Below are 21,417 nucleotides of genomic sequence, written 5' to 3'. Positions count from 1 at the left end.
ACCGATTCCGAGAACACCTTCGAGACGTGGAAAGGAATGACAAGGACACATCGAAACCAGTCGCTAGACATTTTAATTTACCTAATCATTCTAAGCAACATATGGCAATCTGCGGTCTTTCCTTGCACTTAGGTGGCACGGAAAGCCGTAAAAATCTTGAACAAAAGCTCATCTTTCAAACCGGCAGTCTAAATCCCACAGGGATCAATGAACGCTTTTCATTCCACTAATTTATTCATGTTTTTCTCGTTGCCATGCACCCACCAATAACGTAGCTCCATTTTCTGCCTTTAAAAGCCCACACAACCCACAATTCCTCTATTCGCTCCGACGAAGGGCTAACGCTCGAAACGTCAGCTTTTGTAATCATTACGGTGGCCAATTTACCATTTCAACTTTGTTGATATATCCAAATTATTTCTTTATGAGTTTAAATAAGGGTGCTATGCCATACGCGAGCTTTGGCGGGTAACGACTTTTCAAGTCGTTTTCAGTATTGCATATCGTGCTAATCGCCCTGAATCTTGGGAAGTTTTCCTCCAGTGACCGCGCAGAATGTCATGATGCAATTCCGCTTTTTTGTTGAGAAAGCTATTTTTGATAGTTTCATCACAGCGCAAGTTACACAAAACATCACGTTTCTAGTTCCTCAACCAATCAAAGGAAGGCTTTTGGATCGAGGGTGTGCCGTGTGTCACATAACAATAGGGCGTTTTACGCACTAAAGCGTGTATTTATATAACTGGAAGGCGATAATTTCATCACAACAACACTTTGAACAACAGAGTGAAGGGAGCTGACAATCTCGATTGAAGGATCTCTACAAACGACGGAGACTGCTGCAGAAATGAAAGGAGTTGGTCAACGCCGCCGCATCGTGAACTACATCGAGTGTTACCTGGACGAATATGATTACTATAATTTTGATCCTGTGGCGACAAATATGAGCCACTCCCGGAAAGGACGATCAAAGAAGGAGGCCAGTTTGAATACGAACAGATCGAACCCGGCAGGCCACGAGAGAAAAGTCCTGACGAAATTGCAAAATACGGAGAAGAAGAGGAAAGGGAGCAAGCCTCGAGTTTCTGCAAAGTGAAGCGTCTAGGATTTTGAAAAACGAAATGCCCCCGTCTCAACCGAAAAACAAGTTTAGCTGGAAGGACAGAGCGATGAAGGAACTGTAAAATTTTCAATCAATCAAAGTGTTTTGAAATGAACTACTGTAGCTTGAACGGGAATGCAGGTCGCGTTCTATTGTTTTGTAAAAATCGGTAACTAATCACATGTTTATGGTTAGGTTTTTCTCACTGTGCCGGAATGCAGATGTGAATTTAACTCATTAAGAGTGAGTTCCAACTGACTAAGCAACCCAAACACTACAGTTGAACTTTCGGAAACATGCGAGTCTATGATAATGAGGATAAACAAACATTTGATCGCGTAACGCTAATATTTGTAACTACACTTGTCCGGCACGCAGTTTGATATGAAGAAGGATTTAAACAGGTACCTGTTAGTAGCACCTTTTGTTATAATGAGTCCAAAAATTCCCATTAAAGTAAAATCAACAGCAATTTAAGGACAAATTAGAGTGTTGTATGTGTGTAAGAAACCCTCATTCGGTCGCACATAAGTTTCTGGAGTTGGGAGACAAGAAGTTTAAATGCCAGAATTTATACGGTAGTATAAAGGAAAGCCTGCTTGCAGGTGTCACTTTGGATGTTATGTATAATGAAACAAATGCGTGCTCCATTTTTATTCCTTTCACTTTGCCTGGTTGACTTTGCGTGTTTTTATTCTTAACTACATATCTAGTGGTTCACATAGGATGACGCTTTGCGATTTAATTCTTTTGGCACTTGTAGAGTACTAATCCCACCTGGTTTTAAAATGTTGCTTTCTACCCTTTTAACTAACAATGGGTTTTTGTTCTCTGGTACATCTCAATGATCTTTGAAAGACAGTCTTTTACCACAATTGCAAACAAAACAAGTCCAGACACGTCTTTGAAGGCTGATATAGATATACTCCCAAACAGAGCTTGCTGTTGATAGACTTGCGGTTTTGCTTTGCACGGTTTTTTAATTCTTCTCGGCATCTGAAATGTACGTTCGTGTGATCGATTTGCTTCCTCGCCTGAAGTTTTCTCTTTTGCGTGTGCGCCACTGGTGAACCTGTTACTCGATCCGGGCAGGACAGTATGCTTAGATAGAATATGGAATTGCTCATAAACATTTGATTAACATCGTGAACGCTCATCCGCGATCTGGCCAGACACTCATTTTATTGAAACTAAGATAAACAATTCCATTAAATCTCTTTGACATTGACTCAAAATCAATCCACCTTAACCTCACACAACTTTAAAAGAGTTCTAACACGTGACTTGTCTACTTTTCAGACTGAAGCGACTTTTTAAACCTTAAAATATAACTTCATCTTTAAGTGGCTAGGCTATACCTTCACCTTTAAGTGCCTTGGGAAAAAATCATCCCGTAACCACCCAATGTAAAAGAAAATTGCAAAAAAATCAAATTGTGATTGTTTATGCCTTCAATTATTCAAAGAATTTTAACATTTCCAACTTGAAAACTAGTGAATGCTTTGACTCCTAAGGTCTGATTCACACTTTTCCACTCTGGCTGCTATGCATTTATTGTACGCGATTTTATAGAGAGACGTTGGGGTTCTAAATGACATCCTTCATTTGGCATAAAAACATACTTTTCCGTACTGATCGTTCGAGGAGTAAACACTTTTCCTAGAGGGGAGCACGAAGAAATTAGCACGCTTTGAGGAACCAGTAATGTCAAGGGCCTACTACACGCGATTGTGTTCAAGCCAAATGAAGGTTATCGTATCTATGATCCTTCAAATATCTATTTGCAGCGCGTGGAACAAAACGGTTGCTATCAGCTAATCGTGGAGAAAGGACGTTGATATTAAAGAGAATGATGACCAAATTAGTGTATTGTTAATCACCTCTGGAAGTCAAAGGGCTAAAGCACCATGAAAAAGAAGACGACAGCCACAAATGAAACAGCTAAAGTGCAGAAGAACAACGTTCTCTGCCATTGAAACTCGCACTTCTTAAAATCCTCATTCGGCCAATAGCCCCTCAAGCAGTCTGTGCATGTGTAATCATCCTTCACGATTTGATTGTAGTGGCAGATCGCACACGACCAGCAACACTCAGTATTATTCTTTAAGACTCGAATGTGACCTGGAGGGCACTGGGTACCACAAGAGGATTTTGGCGCCGTTTGATTCCGCCACGTGATTCCAAGCTCGTTGATATACCATGAACTGTTCCAGGTACCAACAGTAACATGGCTTTTGACAGATCCATTCGACTTCACAGAGATCAAAGAAAACATATTTTCTTTCATATGCTGCTGACCTGAGAAACGCTTCCAGTTTTGACTGTAAAATACGTCTAGTACGTGTCCCAGACTCCTGGAGAACACTACTCGGTCGAGCTGCGTCGTGGTGTGGCCGATGATGGCGCGAGATGCCTTTTCGTACGCATGTGCAAACAAATAAATACTATTCATAGAAGCTTGAACTTTTTCCTTTCCTCGTTTAGACGGTGATTCAACCATTCCAATGTTTGAGCAACTGCTCTGATTGACGGGCATTTCAATGATGTCTTTAAACTCGATTGTATCACCTTTGTTTTCGAAGTAGTTCTTGAATCTGTCTATGAAAGGAAAGCGGGGGACGATGACGAAAGTGTCATCTTGTGAGCTACCTTGAAAACAGTGTATGGCTCTTTGATTGGTTACAATCCACGTGAAGTGTGTGTTAGGTCTCACAATTTTAACAGCTGTTAAACAAGATCAAAGTTAAAACAAATCATTTCTTATAGATAAGGCGCCTTCGCAAAGGCTTTTAGCGCAAAATAAGTGACAGTATTCTATTTCAGTCGGTGATATATACTGCCACGAACTAGCCCTGTTCAGTGATGTTATCAGTTGTCGAAAATCAGAGTTTGGCGTACTTGTAAGACTAGCAGTCAACTCGACCGATCTTAGCATTTTTTTTTTGTTTTTTCTATTTTTTTCGACATTTCCCTTCATTTCCTTGGCCTCCTCAACCATAAACTTTGCAAAACTTGTTTTTGTCTTAATCACTAAAATATCTCTGATACACCCCCGCAACAGATAAAAGATTTTGTACGTCACTAGAGCTTGAATGATCGAATGTGCCGTCCGCTAAGAGTGGCAGAACAGTTTTCTACGGAATCATGCCAGTCAAGCTCTTCGCTATTTTCAAATTTATTACTGACTGAGTTGGGAATCGGAATGATCTGAAAATTTGCCCTGTACTCGTTAAACAGCAATTAATTTTGGCTGTTGGAATCTTCCCAAGATGCCAAAAAAGGATTCAGAATTCATAATATTCAGTCAATAACGTAAGTCTTCGGCCAAATACTTACTTTGTAGCATTTCTTTTGTCTCTGTGTCGTCTGTAAATAGAATAACAACGGTGGAAGCTGGCTCAGACAACAGTTTCACAATGGCGCGCTCAAACCGCACAGAGTATGTTCCTTCGCCACTAAGCAAAACCTTCACCGCAACGCAAAGCTTTTCAATGTTGGATATACGCAAAAATATTTCAAAGTCATCCTGATGGTCAGTTGAATAAATGACAGACACAGCACTCCATGTAAAATATTTGATGAGATCTGCAAGTGCACGAGCCTTGTAAAATCCAACGGACAATGATTGCAAAATATGATCTGGGTTGTCAGGCGCATTTTTGTCTTTACCAAAGATAATTTGCGGTACCTTAAACAGTCCCAGGAGAGTCGAAGCATCTTTGTTCTGAGAGGAAGATATAACGCCCAAAACCGGCTTCAAATCGTCGCTACCGTCGTCAATATCTACCCTCTTTTTGTATCTATTTGCGAGGTCGAGGGCTTGTTCTAATGCTATTTCTTCATCATCACAAGTGTCGCGCACATTCAGCGTCAAAGATGCATTAAAACGCCGCGCCTCCCACTTTCTGTTTACGTCTTCCACCGAGTATTGCAGAGCGCGAAGCCACAAAAAGCCTTCCTGGCGCTTTGGAGATACGCACTTTCCATGTTTATCTTTTGAGTGGAGAGGCAAAAGAGCGCCGAACGCAATGTCACGGTTTACAGACGAAGAAACTCGATGATAAGCAGTAAAATATTTACTTTTGCCTACTGAATCGGCAACCTCCAGTTGAAATTGTGTAACAGAAATTACAACAATGAGAAATACCAGTAGCCACCTTTTCATGGCGACGTGGATAACATTTTTCCGTTTCTCTTGTTTGGGGTTTCCTATTTGTAGTAAGAAGACCTGTTTTGCGAAGTTTTTGTGGCTTTCATTGGTAAACATCCATAAAATAATGATGGGTCTTGATATTTCAAAAAAGCTCCACCAATTGAACAGCTTTCTTATTTGTTGACTTTGGCATAACGCCCAGGAGCAGGTACCACGGTTTAACTCAGGATGTAAATGTTGTCTTCGTTCTTCAATAGCCCTTCATGCATAACTTACTTGGGACCTCTCCAGCCCTTCAAACACCCTCATATGCTAATTAAAATCTCGTTTATCTTTTCTTCCCTCGCCATGAGCTGAAGCACACTACACTATGTAGTTTGGCATTAATTTTAGCATTCCACTGAAATTTTCTCGAACACAACTTTATCTTTCATCTCTTGAGGTTTTGTCTTCTTAGGTTTTTTCTTCTGAAACTGGCGTGAAATGATCTATTTTCTTTAAATCTTTTTTTTTCAAAAGTTGTAACGTTCCCAAATATTGATAACAACGTTAATGATAGTATTTCAGCTGTAAAGAAGAAGGTACAGTGGAGATGTGCCTTCAACAAACAACTGCAAGTTTGCAAATACTTATAGATTAAATTCAAAGGCGCTGAACCGCCATGGGCAACAATTTCCCTGGCTAATTTAGTTATAGACGAGAGATCCAAGTCTGACGGGGAAATCCAGCTAATGCTATGGCGACGGTCTAAAAACCATATTTGCGACCCTTGCGCTCTTGGTGTACCAAACTAACTTGAATTTAAAAAGTACTTACACCCTCTCCATCTTATCTTCAAGTTAGAGCTATTTTATGCTGAGAATACCTTGAATGTTTTAGAAATCACCTACCGCCTGCGATATAGCCTTATAATTACCGACATTTTCACCAAACTGTCTTTCTCTAATTCTACACTATCCATTTCTTGTAGGGTGGAATTGAGAATTCAGCGCAATTTTTACTCCGACGAATTGTCCGCTGAAAAGTGCATAACTATGTGGGCAGAGAAACTGAAAAGCCCATAATTTTATGCCATAGATAGGACGTGACACATTTGTTATCTTAAGACTGACAGCATTTGTGTTTCTACAATAAGAGCCGGATCGTGATACTAGAGTGGCTAGAGTGACATGACAGATCGACAGGCCATCCTGCCATGCCACAACATTATGGCAATTCTCCTTATCCGCTGAAATAAGGCCTATATTACTGCGTGATTTGATAACTGGTGCAAGCGTCCACATCTGTGTTGTTTTTCTTCGTTGCCACGGCAACAGGCTTGCGCATTCTAAGAGGCGTGATTGGCATGTCATGTTCACGTGATATTTCTATAAATGAGTGACAAATCTTCCCATAATCCTTGAAGTTAACTTGGTTGGGACGAAGAGTGGAATCAACCCCGGTCCTCGCGAAGAGCTCCTCCGATAATTCTGGCTTTGTATGGAACAGTGTCCTGGGGAATACAACAAATGTATGTGTTGAGGAATGCACCGTGTTAAAGGAGTATTGTGTATAGCGTCAGAGGAGTAAGTCTTTAGAACGAAGACGAAAGGCCAACGTTCGAAACATCAGCTTTTGCTCTACACTATCTTTGAACAATTTGATTCGGGACTGATACATTCTTAAAATCTGTACCCTACGTTTGGCTCGCTAATTCCTCTCCTTCTTGAACGGCGCTGAGTTTCCTGTCCAGTTACGTGTCATATAAAATTATTTACAAGATGAGTATTTTAAAAAAGATTACGCTCTATATTACCGTAGCGAATTTCTAATGGTTTTCCGTCTTTCTGAGAATATTGCTTTCACTACTTGCTCCACTACAACGAACGGAGCTTCAATAAGGGGAGTGACCCTTGGTACAAAACGTAACAGCATGGCATCAACCTAAAAGGAAATATGAACAATACAGATCCTCTTTCAAAATGACAACCTTGATGGAAAATTTATCATTACCCCTTTTACTCCCACGATCTGATTGTTAATTCTCCCCTCTAACTGACAACCTTGATGGAAAATTTATCATTACCCCTTTTACTCTCACGATCTGATTGTTAATTCTCCCCTCTAACTGCTATATATTTCCTTGTAAGTTAGTTACGAGAATTCGGTGTTTGATCAAGATAACAACCTATACTTGATAAGTTTGAGTATTCTCATTACCTGTTTGCCAGATAATGTGTGGATTTTATAGGGAGAAGTTACATGTTTATCACTTCTGGGGATTAATAGCCTTCCCAGCGTAAAAAATATATATATACTTGAGCGAGATGTCTATTCCTCGGAGTGGGTCTCAAATAGAGCTTTTTCATGCTACAAAGCGTTCTGTATTTCTCCACAGCTTTTCAAAGACACGAGCAATTATCTTGAAGAAAAGACATGACGTAAGTGTCCATGTGCTGATTCTAAACCCGTGGAGAAAAAAGTACGACACTTTCCTTGTTCCTGTGTTGCCACTTCAATACTGTTATCATTACCTGCCATTATATGTCATGATTTCTTTATAAAAACAAACAGCAATATTGCATCTGGGAACTTTTGGACAGTAATGTACATTCTATATACCTTTGGTTCTGGTACAAATATTTTGCTTGGTATCAAGTACTTCTTGTTGACTTCACACAGATACTGGGTCATAATGGAAAGGCGTGTGCATTCCCTGTCTCCAGGAGGAGCCTGGATATTCTAAATAGAAAAGGGAACTACTGAATGATTTATTGTTAGTGCCAGAGGTAATTAAAGTGATTAATGTTGATTATCTCCAGGGCTGGGTTGTTCAAAGGTGGTTTAAGATAACCCAAGGTTGGTGTGAAATTTGATTTTTGAACTCAAAGCTTTAAAATAAAATTTGGTTTAATTCCATTTATCAACAACTTGATGATTAAATGCTCTGAAAAGAATTGGTAAAATTATCCCAAAACGGCTTTGAACAGCAAAAATAATATAGAAACCATGTGGTAAAATTTAACTCCGGGTTAACACTAATCAGCCTTAGAAAAACTGGGCCCAAGTGGAGAGGTCAAGATGTGAGTTCTTGTGAAGGAAAGCTACCTGAGAAGCTCTGTGAGACCTGGTGATGAGTTGCATTCAGTGCCTCTCTCTATAACCAGGAGTATAACTGGGTACTAGTGAATTATTTAGGAAGCTGAGTGAAATTGCTGGTGGTCACCTTGTGATGGACTGACATCCCACCCATGGGGGAGTAGTGATACTCTTAGTCACTCATGCTAAGGAAACCAGACAAAGCTGTGACCGGGTCAGCCACTTTGTTCAAGTACTATCAGATTATCCTCCGCTGATCACAAAAACACAATAAAAAAAATTCCCATGTCAGTCAAACAGCTAACAATTACATTTAAAATTCCCAAGACAACATCATGGTCACATTCAACAGTTACCAGTGAGAGAAGAAACAACATTTATCATTTTCTTTGCAAAACACATTCTAGCATTGATATGTTACATTCATAGAGTAAATGGTTTGAACCCCAAGACTATTAGTCACTAATACCAACAACAGTCCTTTTCAGGACTACAATCACCTAGACAATCAGATTACACTATCACATGTTATCTTCAATTCATCAATTTTTGACGGCATACTGCAACATGCCTACCTCTGCCACTTCTTTCTGGAACACAAGTGCCATTGGTGTCCTACCAAATGTGAATGGCCCAGCTCTCTGCGGAATTGCTTCAAGCCATTGCAGAAGAAGAGGAATGGATACATTGAATGGAAGATTACCCACCATACGAACACCTGGAACATCTAAAAATGAACAATAACAAGCAAAACAAAAAACTTAGCAACACTTTTACCCTGGGTTTCAAATCTTTCTCTGTCAGATTTTGTTTCCTTAGGTTGTTTACTAAACCCTTTGATCCCTAACAGTGACTAATATCTAATTTCTCCTTACAATATCACCCCTGAATCACCCATAAAGGTCATGAGAATAAAGAAAATGATCACCAACTAAAGAAGCTCTCGACAGTCAAAAAAAATCCTCCTTGTAAGCACCTTAGGAAATGTATAGAGAACAGTATGGAGAATATGAATACTGATGTTTAGTGAATAGCATTAACTCTATCTATCCAACAGAAGTTATATTTGTTTCTTTGTGTGTTATGCGTTAAAATTTTAAAAGCACCCTTTTTCTTGGGAACTTAAATATATGCCATATTGTCAGGCCTTCCAGCCTAAAACTGTATGCTATTTGTCTGTTGTTGCCAATGTCACTAACTGAGGTTTTGTGAACCTGAACCAAAATCATCAGAGTCAAGAGGATATTGGATCTTCAAAGTGTCAGCTTCAGTCACCAACTACAATTTTTTTTACCAGACCACCCCCATCAAGATTATCATATTAAGCAAACCAAAGCATTCTTGCAATTATATACATTAAAATCAACTCTAACAAAACACCTGAGTTCCAATGCACAGTATCAGCTTTTGGTAAAGCATCTGGTATGTAGAACTTCATGATGTCTGCATGATGTATCGACAGTCTTCCTCTGCTGGCACTTTCAAGCATCTAATTAAGGTACAGCAGTCAGTCAATAAGACACCAGATAAGTTAACAAACACTAAATTCAATTTGATATAGTGTAATGACGAAAAAATACCAACTGAACATGATTTCTGGCATTCATGTCCTTACACAGTATTGTTGTGGTGCAGAGGTTTTCCTTATGTTATCTATTTTCTACACACATGCACAAAATCAAAGATAAACTGATTTGAAAATTTTAAACCATTTAAAAGATTTGAATCACATTACCTATATGACATACATACATGTATCTGTATTAGGCTTTAATTTCAGTTCAATCAATATTGACCATTAGAATAATAATAATAATAATAATAATAACGAATTTTTATACAGGATTGAAAACCCATCAGTGTGTAACACTGTTGTCCTTGGGGTCCTGTCAAAATAATAAATAAATAAATAAAATAAAACTTAACAAGATATAATCATTGATCTTAAGGTCTAGAAAAGCATACAATAAAATAAAATGCTCTGAAAAAGGATACCTATAACCACGTTTAGATCGAATTTTTTTAACTAAAATAATCTCGCAATTTGTTCTTAAATTTCAGTCTCGAATCTAACGACCTTAGTTCAGCAGGCAGGTTGTTGAAAGTCTTTGCTCCTTGGTAATAGAAGCTCTTTTTACCAAATTCTAAACGTACTTTGGGTAATTTCACTGATATACCGTTATTCCTAGTGGCCTTAGAATGAACAAGTCTTTCGAAGTAGTTCTTAAAGGGTGTGCAAACATTATTCAGGAGACAGTCGAAAACAAACAAACAGCTTTTACGCTTGATCAAATTGTTCACGGATGGGGGATTAAAAGAACTATTGCCAATAACTTTAAAGCCTCGTCGTTCGATGTTCTTTATCATTTCCTTTCGGTAATCCGGAAAGCTAAGACCAAGTGTTCCGCAATAGGTAAAAATAGGTGCGATCATAGTGTTATAGATCGATTCTGCACACTTTTGGTCGATCAAAGGACGAATTGATCGCAAGAGATTAATTCTGGTTGCAGCTTTTTTATAGATTCGGTCAAAATGTGATGCAAGGTTTAGTGATGAGTCAAGGTGAACACCTAAGTACTTATAGGTAGAGGTGTTATTGATGAGTGTCCCATTAACAGAAAGTTTAAGTTCCTTGTCTTGAAGGTTGATTCTTTTAGCTGTTCCAAATAACATAGACTCCATCTTGTCCTTTTTTAGGTTAATGATCAGTTCATTGTCTTTAAACCACTCGCACAGGTTATTCATATCCTTGCTAAGGCTTCTCTGTATAGTATCAATATCTTTAGAAGAGGTATAGATGACTGAATCGTCGGCATAAGTGATAATCTTCGAGTGTTGAAGCGGTTTATGTACATCGTTGAAAAAGATAATGAATAAGATAGGACCCAGGATACTTCCCTGAGGAACACCTGTGAGAATGGGTTGAGGTTCTGATAGCACGCCTTTATATTGGACAACTTGTGATCTGCAGAAAAGGTAATCAGTGAACCATGCGAGTTCTGTTCCACGAACTCCGTAAGTTGAAAGCTTGCTCAGGAGGCCAGAGTGACTGATGGTGTCAAACGCCTTTGATAGATCGATGAAAACACAGCCTGTCAGGTTACCATTCTCACCTTCTCTTCTGATAACATTGGTTAGATGAGTAACGGCCAGTTCAGTAGAGCGCATGCGACGGAAGCCGTACTGAAAATGAGAAAGTAGACCATTCTGTTCAAAATGAGCCATCAGCTGCTTAAATACCACTTTCTCCAGGATCTTTGACATTGAAGGAAGTATTGAAATAGGCCTATAATTGTCGATTTCGGCCATTGAACCAGATTTAAAAAGTGGTACAATTTTAGCCACTTTCCAGTCAGTAGGTATAGACCCTGTTGCGAGAGACAGGTTAATTATATGCGTGAGAGGCTTGGCTATTATATCAGCAGAGTCCTTTAACATTCCAGAAGGAAAGTTGTCAAGGCCAGAGGACTTATTTCTCTTAAGGCTCTTTAATGCATTAAAGACAACCTTATCCGAGACTGATCTAAACTCAAAGTTCTCTAGCGGCTGCTGAGTGTCTATTGTAAGGGGCCTTTTCCAGACAAAATTACAAAGAGGGAAGATCTTTCTTTTTAGAGATCCCGCAACATCAGTGAAGAATTTGCAGAACGAATTTGCAATAACCTCTTTGTCGGTTTCTACTGCTCCATTAACGAGAAAAGCTGCTCCTGGTTCCTTTGTAGACTTTGTAGGGTATAGTTTTTTAATAGCTGACCAAAATTTGTTAGGTGAACCCACAGTCTCCTCTAAGAGTTCACGGTGATACCTGCTTTTGCAATTTTTTACCATACCGTTAACTTTGTTTCGTTGACGCTTGTACGAAGACCAGTCAATTTCACGATTTGTCTTTCTCGCTTTTCTCAAAAGCTGATCTTTGGTATTCATTTCTTGCTTTACCTTCTGTGTAAGCCATGGGCAGAGTTTCCCATTGATCCTCTTCTTTATAGCTGGCGCATGCTTATCAATACATTTTTTCAGAATGGCTTTCAAAAAAGACCATGCTTCATTAACACAGGAGGATTTAAAGACAGGTGTGAGACTATTGGACCGTAAATCATTGCAAAAGGATATAGGATCATAATTAGCATAGTTTCGACAGGTGATGGTTCTTGGCTGGAATTTATGGTTATGCAGCTTCCGGACACAACCAATCATATCATGGTCACTTAAGCCGGCGGGAATGGTTTTAACACTATAAACATTCTGAGGGCGATTTGTGTAAATCACATCTAGCAGTGTTTTTGAATCTTGCGTTACCCTCGTGGGATCCTTGATTAGCTGTTTAACGCCAAAAGACAATAGCATTGCCTTCGGTTCTTTGTTGTCTGAGCTTACCAAATAATTGCAGTTGATATCGCCTGTCAAAATGCATTCTTTGTTTTCAGATGATACAGTAGAAAGCATCGACTCCAGTTTATTTTCAAAATCTGCACAAAGATGCTTTGAAGAACTCGGGGGGCGATAAATAAAACCAATAAGGATACCCTTAGATTTTGGAAATAGAATTTCTATCCAGATACATTCGATCCCATCGCGTTCCAGGTCTAGTTTTCTATGAAAGGGGACAGAAGAGGAGATATAAACTCCCACACCTCCACCTTTGCCTGTTTTCCTCGGTCTATTAATGAACGTATAGCCATCCAGTTGAACTTGAGCCTTTTCACTGTCCGATAGATGAGTCTCACTGAGGGATATGATGTCTATATGCTTGGAATCATCGATCATTTGGCATAGACTATCCTTATTTGCCACGAGGCCTCTGATATTTTGATGAATAATTTTAAGCCCATTTTTCGTTGACAAATCCCGAAGATCAGACAGGATGTCATGTGAACTAGAGGAGCCAACAGGACCAGGTTGAAGTTCAACATCATTTGCGAGACGAATAAGTAGTAAGGAAAGAGAGGAATTAATCGTAAAACGGCATCCAAGGAGTAGAAGTCTTGAATTCAGCAGCTGGAGATTCTTTGCACGTTGCGAGCTCGGTGACCGATGGTTAAAATGTTGAATTTTCACTGTCGTCAGACCGTGGGAAATGAAGAGAAGAGTATCACCAGATATATCGAGGTCAGGATTAGTCTTGGGAAGGAGTGCACCAGAGAAACAAACGTAGAGTACAAATAACGCCATAGACGAGTACAAATATCACATGGTATTTGTACTCCAGAGAACCGGTTGGACAGGTTTTCTTGCATCGCACAAGCAAAGAATTGGATTGAAGTTACAAAAATAAAAATGGTGTACAATTTGAATCATATTTCTGATGACGAAGAGGCGGAATGGCTAGCAAATGTAGATCCAAGTTTATTAGATGAATCGAACCACGAAAAACACTAAGACAACCAGGAAATTTCTTCATTTATTGGAGAAAATAGAAACAGCAACACGACAACGCACCAATAGCCCATTTCCGAATTACCCTTGGCCTCATTTTCAAAACGAGTCCTGGTGCTCATCCTTTCATAAGATAATAAGTTTTCATTCACATGCAAATTAAACTCATTTTCACAAGAATGGTTGAGCACCAGGCCTCGTTTTGAAAAAGAGGCCAAGGGTAATTTGGAAATGGGCTATTCCGTTCCGCTTCGCATACTTCTGTCACACACTCCCCACAAATAAAGATCTGCGAAATTCACCCACACAGAATTAACAGTTTGGCGTGTTGGATAATAAATAACTTATTAGACATTTTGTTGTGTAGTATCACCGAGTATTTTTACTCCTTATTTGTATTTTGACTCGCCTTATCGGCTCGTCCAAACACGGCACAACTTGTGAAAATACTCAGCAGTACTACACAACAAAATGTCTAATAAGATTATTTCTTGTGGCTACATGACTCTTGTACAAGGATGAAAGACTATTGTGACTAGGCTCATGGCATAATTAAAAACACTTTTATAAGCATTTGCACAACCAATAGCAACCATTAAAACCTATTGCAATCTAGAAGAACAAGGTAAATCATTTGAGGTACATCATGCTGGGAATGAAGATGAAATCAAACCTTAAGGTTCTCCACTTTCCTCTGCCATGTCAGCTACATTTAAGATGACTAGAAACAAGTCAATTAGCATACTTTACCTCTAACGAGGGAAGAAATCTTCTGTCAATTTCCACAGCAGCAACATGTTTGGCTCCTGCATGCAGCAAGGACCTTGTAAGTGATCCTGGACCAGCTCCTACTTCACAAACATGGCAATCAAACACATCTGCAACTTTTGCAATCTTGTCTGTTTATAAAAAATAAGCAAAATATCCATGTAGTCAAATTAGAGATATTAATGTTTTCAGCAACAACACTCCCAAGATCTCATTAGTTATTCTCCTTACTACGATGATGTTAGTTCTGAGAATTTGGTACTCGATCAACTAATAATCCCCTTATTGATATTTTTCTTGAATCTCATCACCCGTATGCTATATATTGTATTGATATCGTAAGGAGAAATTCTTTCCTGATCACTCAAGGGAGTTAAAGAGTTTAATATCATAGGTGGCAAATTACTCCTTAGTTTTGGTGCAAAATTTCAGCGTTAATCTTTAATTTCACATGTGAAATTACAAAATTGCCATGGTAACATCTCTTGTATCTTGATCAGAGCCAAGATGGTGTCGAGATTTAAGACGGTGACCCTTGAAGAAGTTATGAAATTAAAAGAAGCGGCTGAAAATGACTAATAGGCATGAAGAATTCAAAAGGTATTTTTTGTGAAGAAACTCAGAAAATTACAAACTTTAACAATAATGTATACTTTAAACAAAAACTATATTCTTCTTCAAGTTCTTGGTTTTCAATAGAATAAACCAGTAAAAACAATTACAGTTGTGAATGTACGTACGTATGCACAATCCTCGCAGTAGATAGCGCTATTTATGCAAAAGCGAAAATCAGACCTGAAAAAAATCAGGCCTGTACAGGATTCGAACCACTGACCTCTGCGATACTAGTGCAACGCTCTACCAATTGAGCTAACAAGCCAACTGGGAGCAGGCCGTTAAGTTGATTCGTAATAAACCCGTGAAAGTGATAAATCAGATACAATGAATATATGAAGTTGTCACCCACAATATTAAAAGGTAATCAAATGGTTTTCTCGTGAAATTAGGAAATAATTTCACTTGCATTTTGTCAAAATTCTGATAATTTCCCTCGCCTAAAGGCTCAGAAAATTATCAGACTTTTGACAAAATGCGCGTGAAATTATTTCCTAATTTCAGTCGTCACCATTTGATTACACATACAAATCCCTGAGAGTTTAATTTCTCCCCACAGTATAACCCCTAAATCACTGAATTTTCTCTTGATTGATAAACAGATTCTCCATGTCAGCACCTTAGGAAATGTATAGATAATGGTATGGAGAATATGTTTACTAATTGTTAGGGTGTAAAGGGTTCAACAGAACATAATTTTATCATCACCATGAGACAATAGAGATTTTAGTCACCTTTGGGGGGAAATGTTCATTGCAGGTAATGCAGAAGTAGATTCAGGTATCTCACTCCAGTCATCTCAGAGCTTGTCAAATACAATAGAGGGGGTAAGTTTCTAAAGAAACTGTAGTGCTGCATCGGTGGGGGTACCAACATAATTAATTTTGGTAATATCAACTAAGTTGAAATTGTAAATTGGCCACTATAAGGAGTTAAAAAGCTGACATTTCGAGCGTTAGCCCTTCATCAGATGAATGGCTGATGCTTGAAACGTCAGATTTTCAACTCTTTATGGTGGCCAATTTACAATTTCAACTTACTTGTCAAATACAGTTTACATGAACAGGCAGTTACTCTAAAAGTCACCCGAGAAGTTCCACGGAGACAAATTTTTTCCTCAAGCTCAGCCAATAACAGAAAGAATACTATTCCACGCTATTTATTTCAACTTTGCCGAATAGATGCTGTGGAACCCAATCCCCCTTCCCCCCTCCCCCGCACACACACAACCCCTTCCGCCACTTCACTCCTCGTTTCCATCTCCACGTGACTACTCTCAATTTTGACCTTTTTCTTTCCCTGTTCGCTTAGCTGCAAAATAAAAATGTCCAAACACATTTAACATCGAAGGCATTACCTGTAATGTTCAGATCAAGAATGAAATTTTGGCTAAGTTGCTTCTTCGCGGACAGCCCGTATACACGAAGGAGGTCGGCTACTTTTGGCATGGGAGGAAGGCGAAGAGGTCGTGGATTGGCAGACATTATCCAACACTGGCTACTCTTACAGATATCTGATAATCATACTGATAAATCAAGAGAAGAAAAACGGTATTGAAAGCGCAGCTATTCCGCTATTCGTGCATCACATCAACGTCCGCCATGTTCAATTTCAAACTTGGAAGTAATACCGCTGACAGCTTTCAGATTAAATGTGTTTCTCAGTATGTCCCAGTTTTGCTCGGCAGGATTTGCTATATTCAAGGTTTTGTTTGTTCTGTAGCTTAATAGTTAGCATGTTCGTTTGTTTACTTTTTCTTTAAAGAAAAGAAGCCCTGAATGATGGTGGATCGCATTTCGTGGTAAAGAGACATTTTTTGAACTAATTAGAAATTGGCCTATTTTTGAGTTTTATAGTCAAGTTGTATGCATAAAATTGTTGCCCGCCATTGCCGACACTACACTGACCATCAAGTTTTGACTATTGGAAAAGGGGTCACCTCTGTGCGAGTGAATAATATTCACAAAATCCTATCCCCAGAGCCAATCCACAGGAAACGGACTTTGCAGGTCTAGATCTTTGGTATAACTACGCGTTACATTCGTCTTTGTTCGGAAATACGAACGAAAAGTTTCTCATTATTGCTTTATTAATGCTTTCATGAGGCCTCTTATTAAGTCGTGTTGAGTAAAATTTCGAATGGAATAAGGAAGCTGTGAGGGTTTTCTTTGTTTTCCCGCGCGCCTCGGTCGCTTACGTACACTTAGTGACAGCCTATTCTGGTACCGATTTTTGACGGCAGTAGAGCGTTTTTCATGGGAGTCGGGACTATCGAGCTATTTGACAGAATACTTCTTTTTCTCCATCCTGTACTCTTAATGTCAAGCTATTTTTAAGGCACTGAAAAAATTTGCTTTCGTTGTAGCTGCAAATAGTATTCGACCCTGTGACGAGAGCCTTAGGTCCAAGTGCATGATGTAAGGGGCGCGCTAACGCGCTTTGCACGGAGTCTCAACGGGTCTTTACACGGAGAAAACTACTTTGGTCGGACATATACGCGCACATATAAAAATCACAACGGTGCACTTAGAGTTTTCTCTAATGAAAGTTTCATCTCATAGTGCATTCTCAAAAAAAAAAAAACCCTCGTCATTTGACGGATTCGAGTCGTCACTAGCTTTAAAAGTCTGGAGGTAATTTCAAATATTCATCGGGTGATAATCTTGCACACTTTTGGATATGCATGCATGTTGAGGTTGTTTGAAATTTTATTTTTCTCGAAGACTAGAATGTATGTTAGAGTGCAAAACTTATGAACAACGGTTACTCTCGCATGACAAAAAATCCCAGTGCACATATACATGACAGGATGATCTTGCCAACGAAAAATTGATTCTATGCTGGAAGGCGCCGCAAACTGTGGGAGACGTATAATGGAAGTGAATACGTTTACAGTTAACCCTTAAAAATTGAAAAAATTCGCCCCGTGACAGATCTATGGAGAACTATCTCGTTTCTGCGACGTTTCCCTAAAATCTTGACTGTTTTTTTATTTACTTTTCTTCAAGTCGAAATAGGGTTACAACGTAACTAAGCTGAGCGACACATACAAAAAAGTGAAATCATAAATACAATGCCGCATATATGTCACTCGTTGAAAGAGTTCCATTTTCTTTTTCAAGAAGTCACACATGGTTTTAAAAGAAAGTTTTGATTTAATAACTCAAAGATGGAGCCAGTTCGACAGGTCTCTTTGCAGCCAATGATAAAACGTTTATAAGTTCAATCCTTAACAAGCAATGGACTTGGAACGTCAGTCTAAATTGTTCTGAGCCTCATAATGTTAGAATATCTGCAAGCGCCCGTTCTTTGGTGAAGATAACTCTTTTAACTATATGAACCCTAAACGCCAATCAAATGAAACAATTTTCTCAAAAGGGACCGCTGGAACAGGTGGTTGGGTTCCGCCCACTCCACCCGTTAATAAAACGACTCTCTCGTAAACTGCCAAGTGTCAGTAATTGCGTTCGTCAACTGTGCCCCTATCATCAAAAAATAGTCTAACAGGGAGGCAAATCACAGAGGAGCCAAGTGTTTTTTTGACATTTGAATCAGCGTTCGTTTACTCGTTGGAGATTTTAATTTCCGGCCATATTGTGTGGAAACCCGTTTGAGGATCCAATCCCACGGGAAGCCATTTCAATGGCTTAATTATCGCCTTATGCCCATCATACTTACTGCTGTATATTCTATGTGCTAATCTTTTTAATTGCGTGAAACTTCAGTTATAGGTCAATGAGAATATTGTATTTACTTTAGAGGCAGCTGTATGTCATGGTCAGTTTACTAACCTTGATAGTACAGAATCGCCTCCGACACTCATTCGCTTTGAATTCGTTCTCCAATCGCACACCTTCGTGTAGAATCAGATGAACCAATTTTAGACGATTTCCGAAGCCACGAATATGCTATCAATTGCTCAATTTCTATTCTAAAGCACTATTTCCGACATTGCCTTCTTTTTTGTCGGCGAAAGCGCCTTCTATTGACATATCATTTGCACTGGCGAGACGGTTGTATTCTTTCTGTTACTTTGTGTTCGATCTTCAATGAAATAACTTCGGCACCCTTATCAATAAAATTTTTTCACCTTCAGTAAGGCAATGGATACTCATATTTATTGCCTTGAAGACTTCAAAAGTGTAATATTGCTTGCTAAAATAGTGTCGGTATTGCCCAACATTTCACTTACTCAAGAATTAAAGCGTTCGTATCAACCATGATATTTCCGACACTCGTGTCCACACAACCACTTATTTACCTTTGGGCTTTCGTGGGGAAATAAACTATTAAGACAAAGCAGCAGCGTTGTTATTATAATCGATAATGGGTGCTTTTATTTCCCCAGCATCAGGAGATATTTTGCAGTAAGACTTTAATAGACAGCTATAGTCGAGCTCCATGTAAGGTTACTATGCTATAATTCTGGGACAAATGTCGACTACTATAGCGAAACGAAAACTTTAAGATATGGTAATCAATCTGCCAATAACCTTTAAGTGATTAGGAGATAAAACATTATAAATATTGCAATAGGAGCTAGATACGTTCTTCGTGTTCACTTTATATATTGCTAAGGCCGTGGTCTTCATGCCAAGGTTTACAAACTCCTATAAGTAAATATTCCGAACGTGCTTTCGTATTTCAATATTTAAGGGGGACTAATTATACCACAAGAAAAAAACCTTGCTGATATCAGCCGTACAGGAAACGTATTTATTACAAAGCAGGTTAGCCAATCCCCAGATATTTATTTAGGAATATTCCGAAACGTTTAATAAACTGGTGGTCTGTATTTTTGGCCTATTTGGAGGCAATGTTTGTCAACGTCTCCACGCGAAATGTAAACCAGCTCATAATAACAATTTTTATTTTCTGAGTCCTTCAGCATATTACTCCATAATTAAAAAGGGAAAAAAAGCTAGTTAAAACGAAACACAAGTTTAAACTGATCAACCACAGAAATCAGGAGTAAACCCCGCAAATGAACTGATAAAGATTATATACTCTTGGCTCAGTCTTGTGGCCCCCAATATCGTTTAGTAAAAGGAATGGTGGCATGCTTTTCAAGTTCGAGATTTTGGAAATTACCAGACAGAATGTTTTCTACCGAAAGCTGTTTTTTTTTCAAACTAACTCGTTGTATAAATAATCTATACCAGCATTGGCACACTCCGAGAGTGCAATATGTCCAAAATTAATTTCCAGAATCAAGATAACAAAATAAACATCCCGCAGGCATTCATCACCTAGAAAAACACTATGAATTGGGGGGAAGGCCATTCGAATTGTTTATAAAAGACATGAGCTAGTTCCTGGGTGGAAATGACAAGGTTGTCTAATTTCCCCTTCTCTAGCGTTTGTACAGTTTATCGTAACAAAAAAGGGCTCTCAAAGAGTAAGACCACTTGAGATAAAGCTGCACTATCGGCTGGGCATGTTATGAAAGGAAATTAGGGCTGTAAATCGCTGCTCCTGAATATGATTGAGGTTCAATTCTTTGGCAAGTTTTTATTTGGGCAGAGCGTGGCTCCCTAAATCGATCGAGTAGACAATACGATTGAAAGTGCAGATCGAATCGCCCTTTTTCGCAATCAAGAAAAAACTAATATTCATTTCTAGGATTAAGAAAATTAAAGATACAATACTCCGTTTTGCTTGATAAGCTATCGCTTCATTTCACGAGAGGGACAGTATTTTTAGACTAGAAACTTCGAGGCAAAATGTTCATTTGCGGCAGAAGTAAGGAACACAAAATAAGAATTTCATAAGTGTATATGTTCGGAGGGTGGATTGATGCAGAATGAAAGGGGATGAAGAAATCTTGAAGGAGTCGAACTCAATAACATGGAAACCAGATTTATTTTTCACACAGATACAAGATATTTCTAAATTAATTTTATGCATTAGAAGTGATCAAACCACATGCTCAGTTAGCATATGCGTAGGCTATGGACAGCTAATGGTGAAGCTCCTATTTTCGTAGCTTTACTGTTTTGCTGGGAAATCTAGAGTTTCAAAAAATACTCATGATGAAAATGAAAACGCAAGGGTTAGAAAGACAAACGAGTGAAAAGGATCGCTCTCTATATGCATACGAAACTAAATAAGAAAATCGAAACATCATAATTGCACACTACTCAAATTTTATGAAGTATACGATATTTTTTATTCCTGAGGAGAAAAAATTTAGTTTAAAACAAGCACCGCAAAATCCCCTTTCAAAAATGAGTTATTCCTCTCCCAAATCATACGCAATAAATGTTTACATTTAATGCGGCAAAAGTAATCCGGCTTCTTCCCCGGTTTGTTCTTTCTAGCTGGCTTT

At 38.7% G+C, this 21,417-nt stretch overlaps 2 protein-coding genes and 1 long non-coding RNA gene across 3 annotated transcripts; 1 reads left to right on the top strand and 2 right to left on the bottom strand.

The window, feature by feature from the left end:
* Window positions 1-2,260: 2,260 nt before the first annotated feature.
* Window positions 2,261-5,369, bottom strand: LOC111325905 (metabotropic glutamate receptor 3). The gene is made up of 2 exons (XM_022929817.2): window positions 4,439-5,369; window positions 2,261-3,826 (listed from the first exon to the last, which is right to left on the bottom strand). Exons 1-2 carry the CDS (start codon window positions 5,367-5,369, stop codon window positions 3,000-3,002), a joined length of 1,758 nt encoding a protein of 585 aa, XP_022785552.2. The 3' UTR covers window positions 2,261-2,999.
* LOC111325906 (dimethyladenosine transferase 1, mitochondrial) lies at window positions 5,161-16,724 on the bottom strand. Its single transcript, XM_022929818.2, has 7 exons — window positions 16,447-16,724; window positions 14,457-14,605; window positions 9,714-9,822; window positions 8,909-9,060; window positions 7,857-7,976; window positions 7,051-7,178; window positions 5,161-6,747 (listed from the first exon to the last, which is right to left on the bottom strand). The coding sequence occupies exons 1-7, from the start codon at window positions 16,571-16,573 to the stop codon at window positions 6,501-6,503; spliced, it is 1,032 nt and encodes a 343-aa protein (XP_022785553.2). The 5' UTR covers window positions 16,574-16,724; the 3' UTR covers window positions 5,161-6,500.
* On the top strand, window positions 6,662-8,051 carry LOC148725914 (uncharacterized). Its single transcript, XR_015990678.1, has 2 exons — window positions 6,662-6,765; window positions 7,633-8,051. It is a non-coding gene; the product is annotated as an uncharacterized LOC148725914 (long non-coding RNA).
* Window positions 16,725-21,417: the final 4,693 nt, after the last annotated feature.

The sequence above is a fragment of the Stylophora pistillata genome, chromosome 8, assembly GCF_964205215.1.
Source record: "Stylophora pistillata chromosome 8, jaStyPist1.2, whole genome shotgun sequence".
Lineage (NCBI taxonomy): Eukaryota > Metazoa > Cnidaria > Anthozoa > Scleractinia > Pocilloporidae > Stylophora > Stylophora pistillata.
Note: the sequence above shows the minus strand (reverse complement) of the source record. Positions and strands in the feature narration are given on the sequence as shown.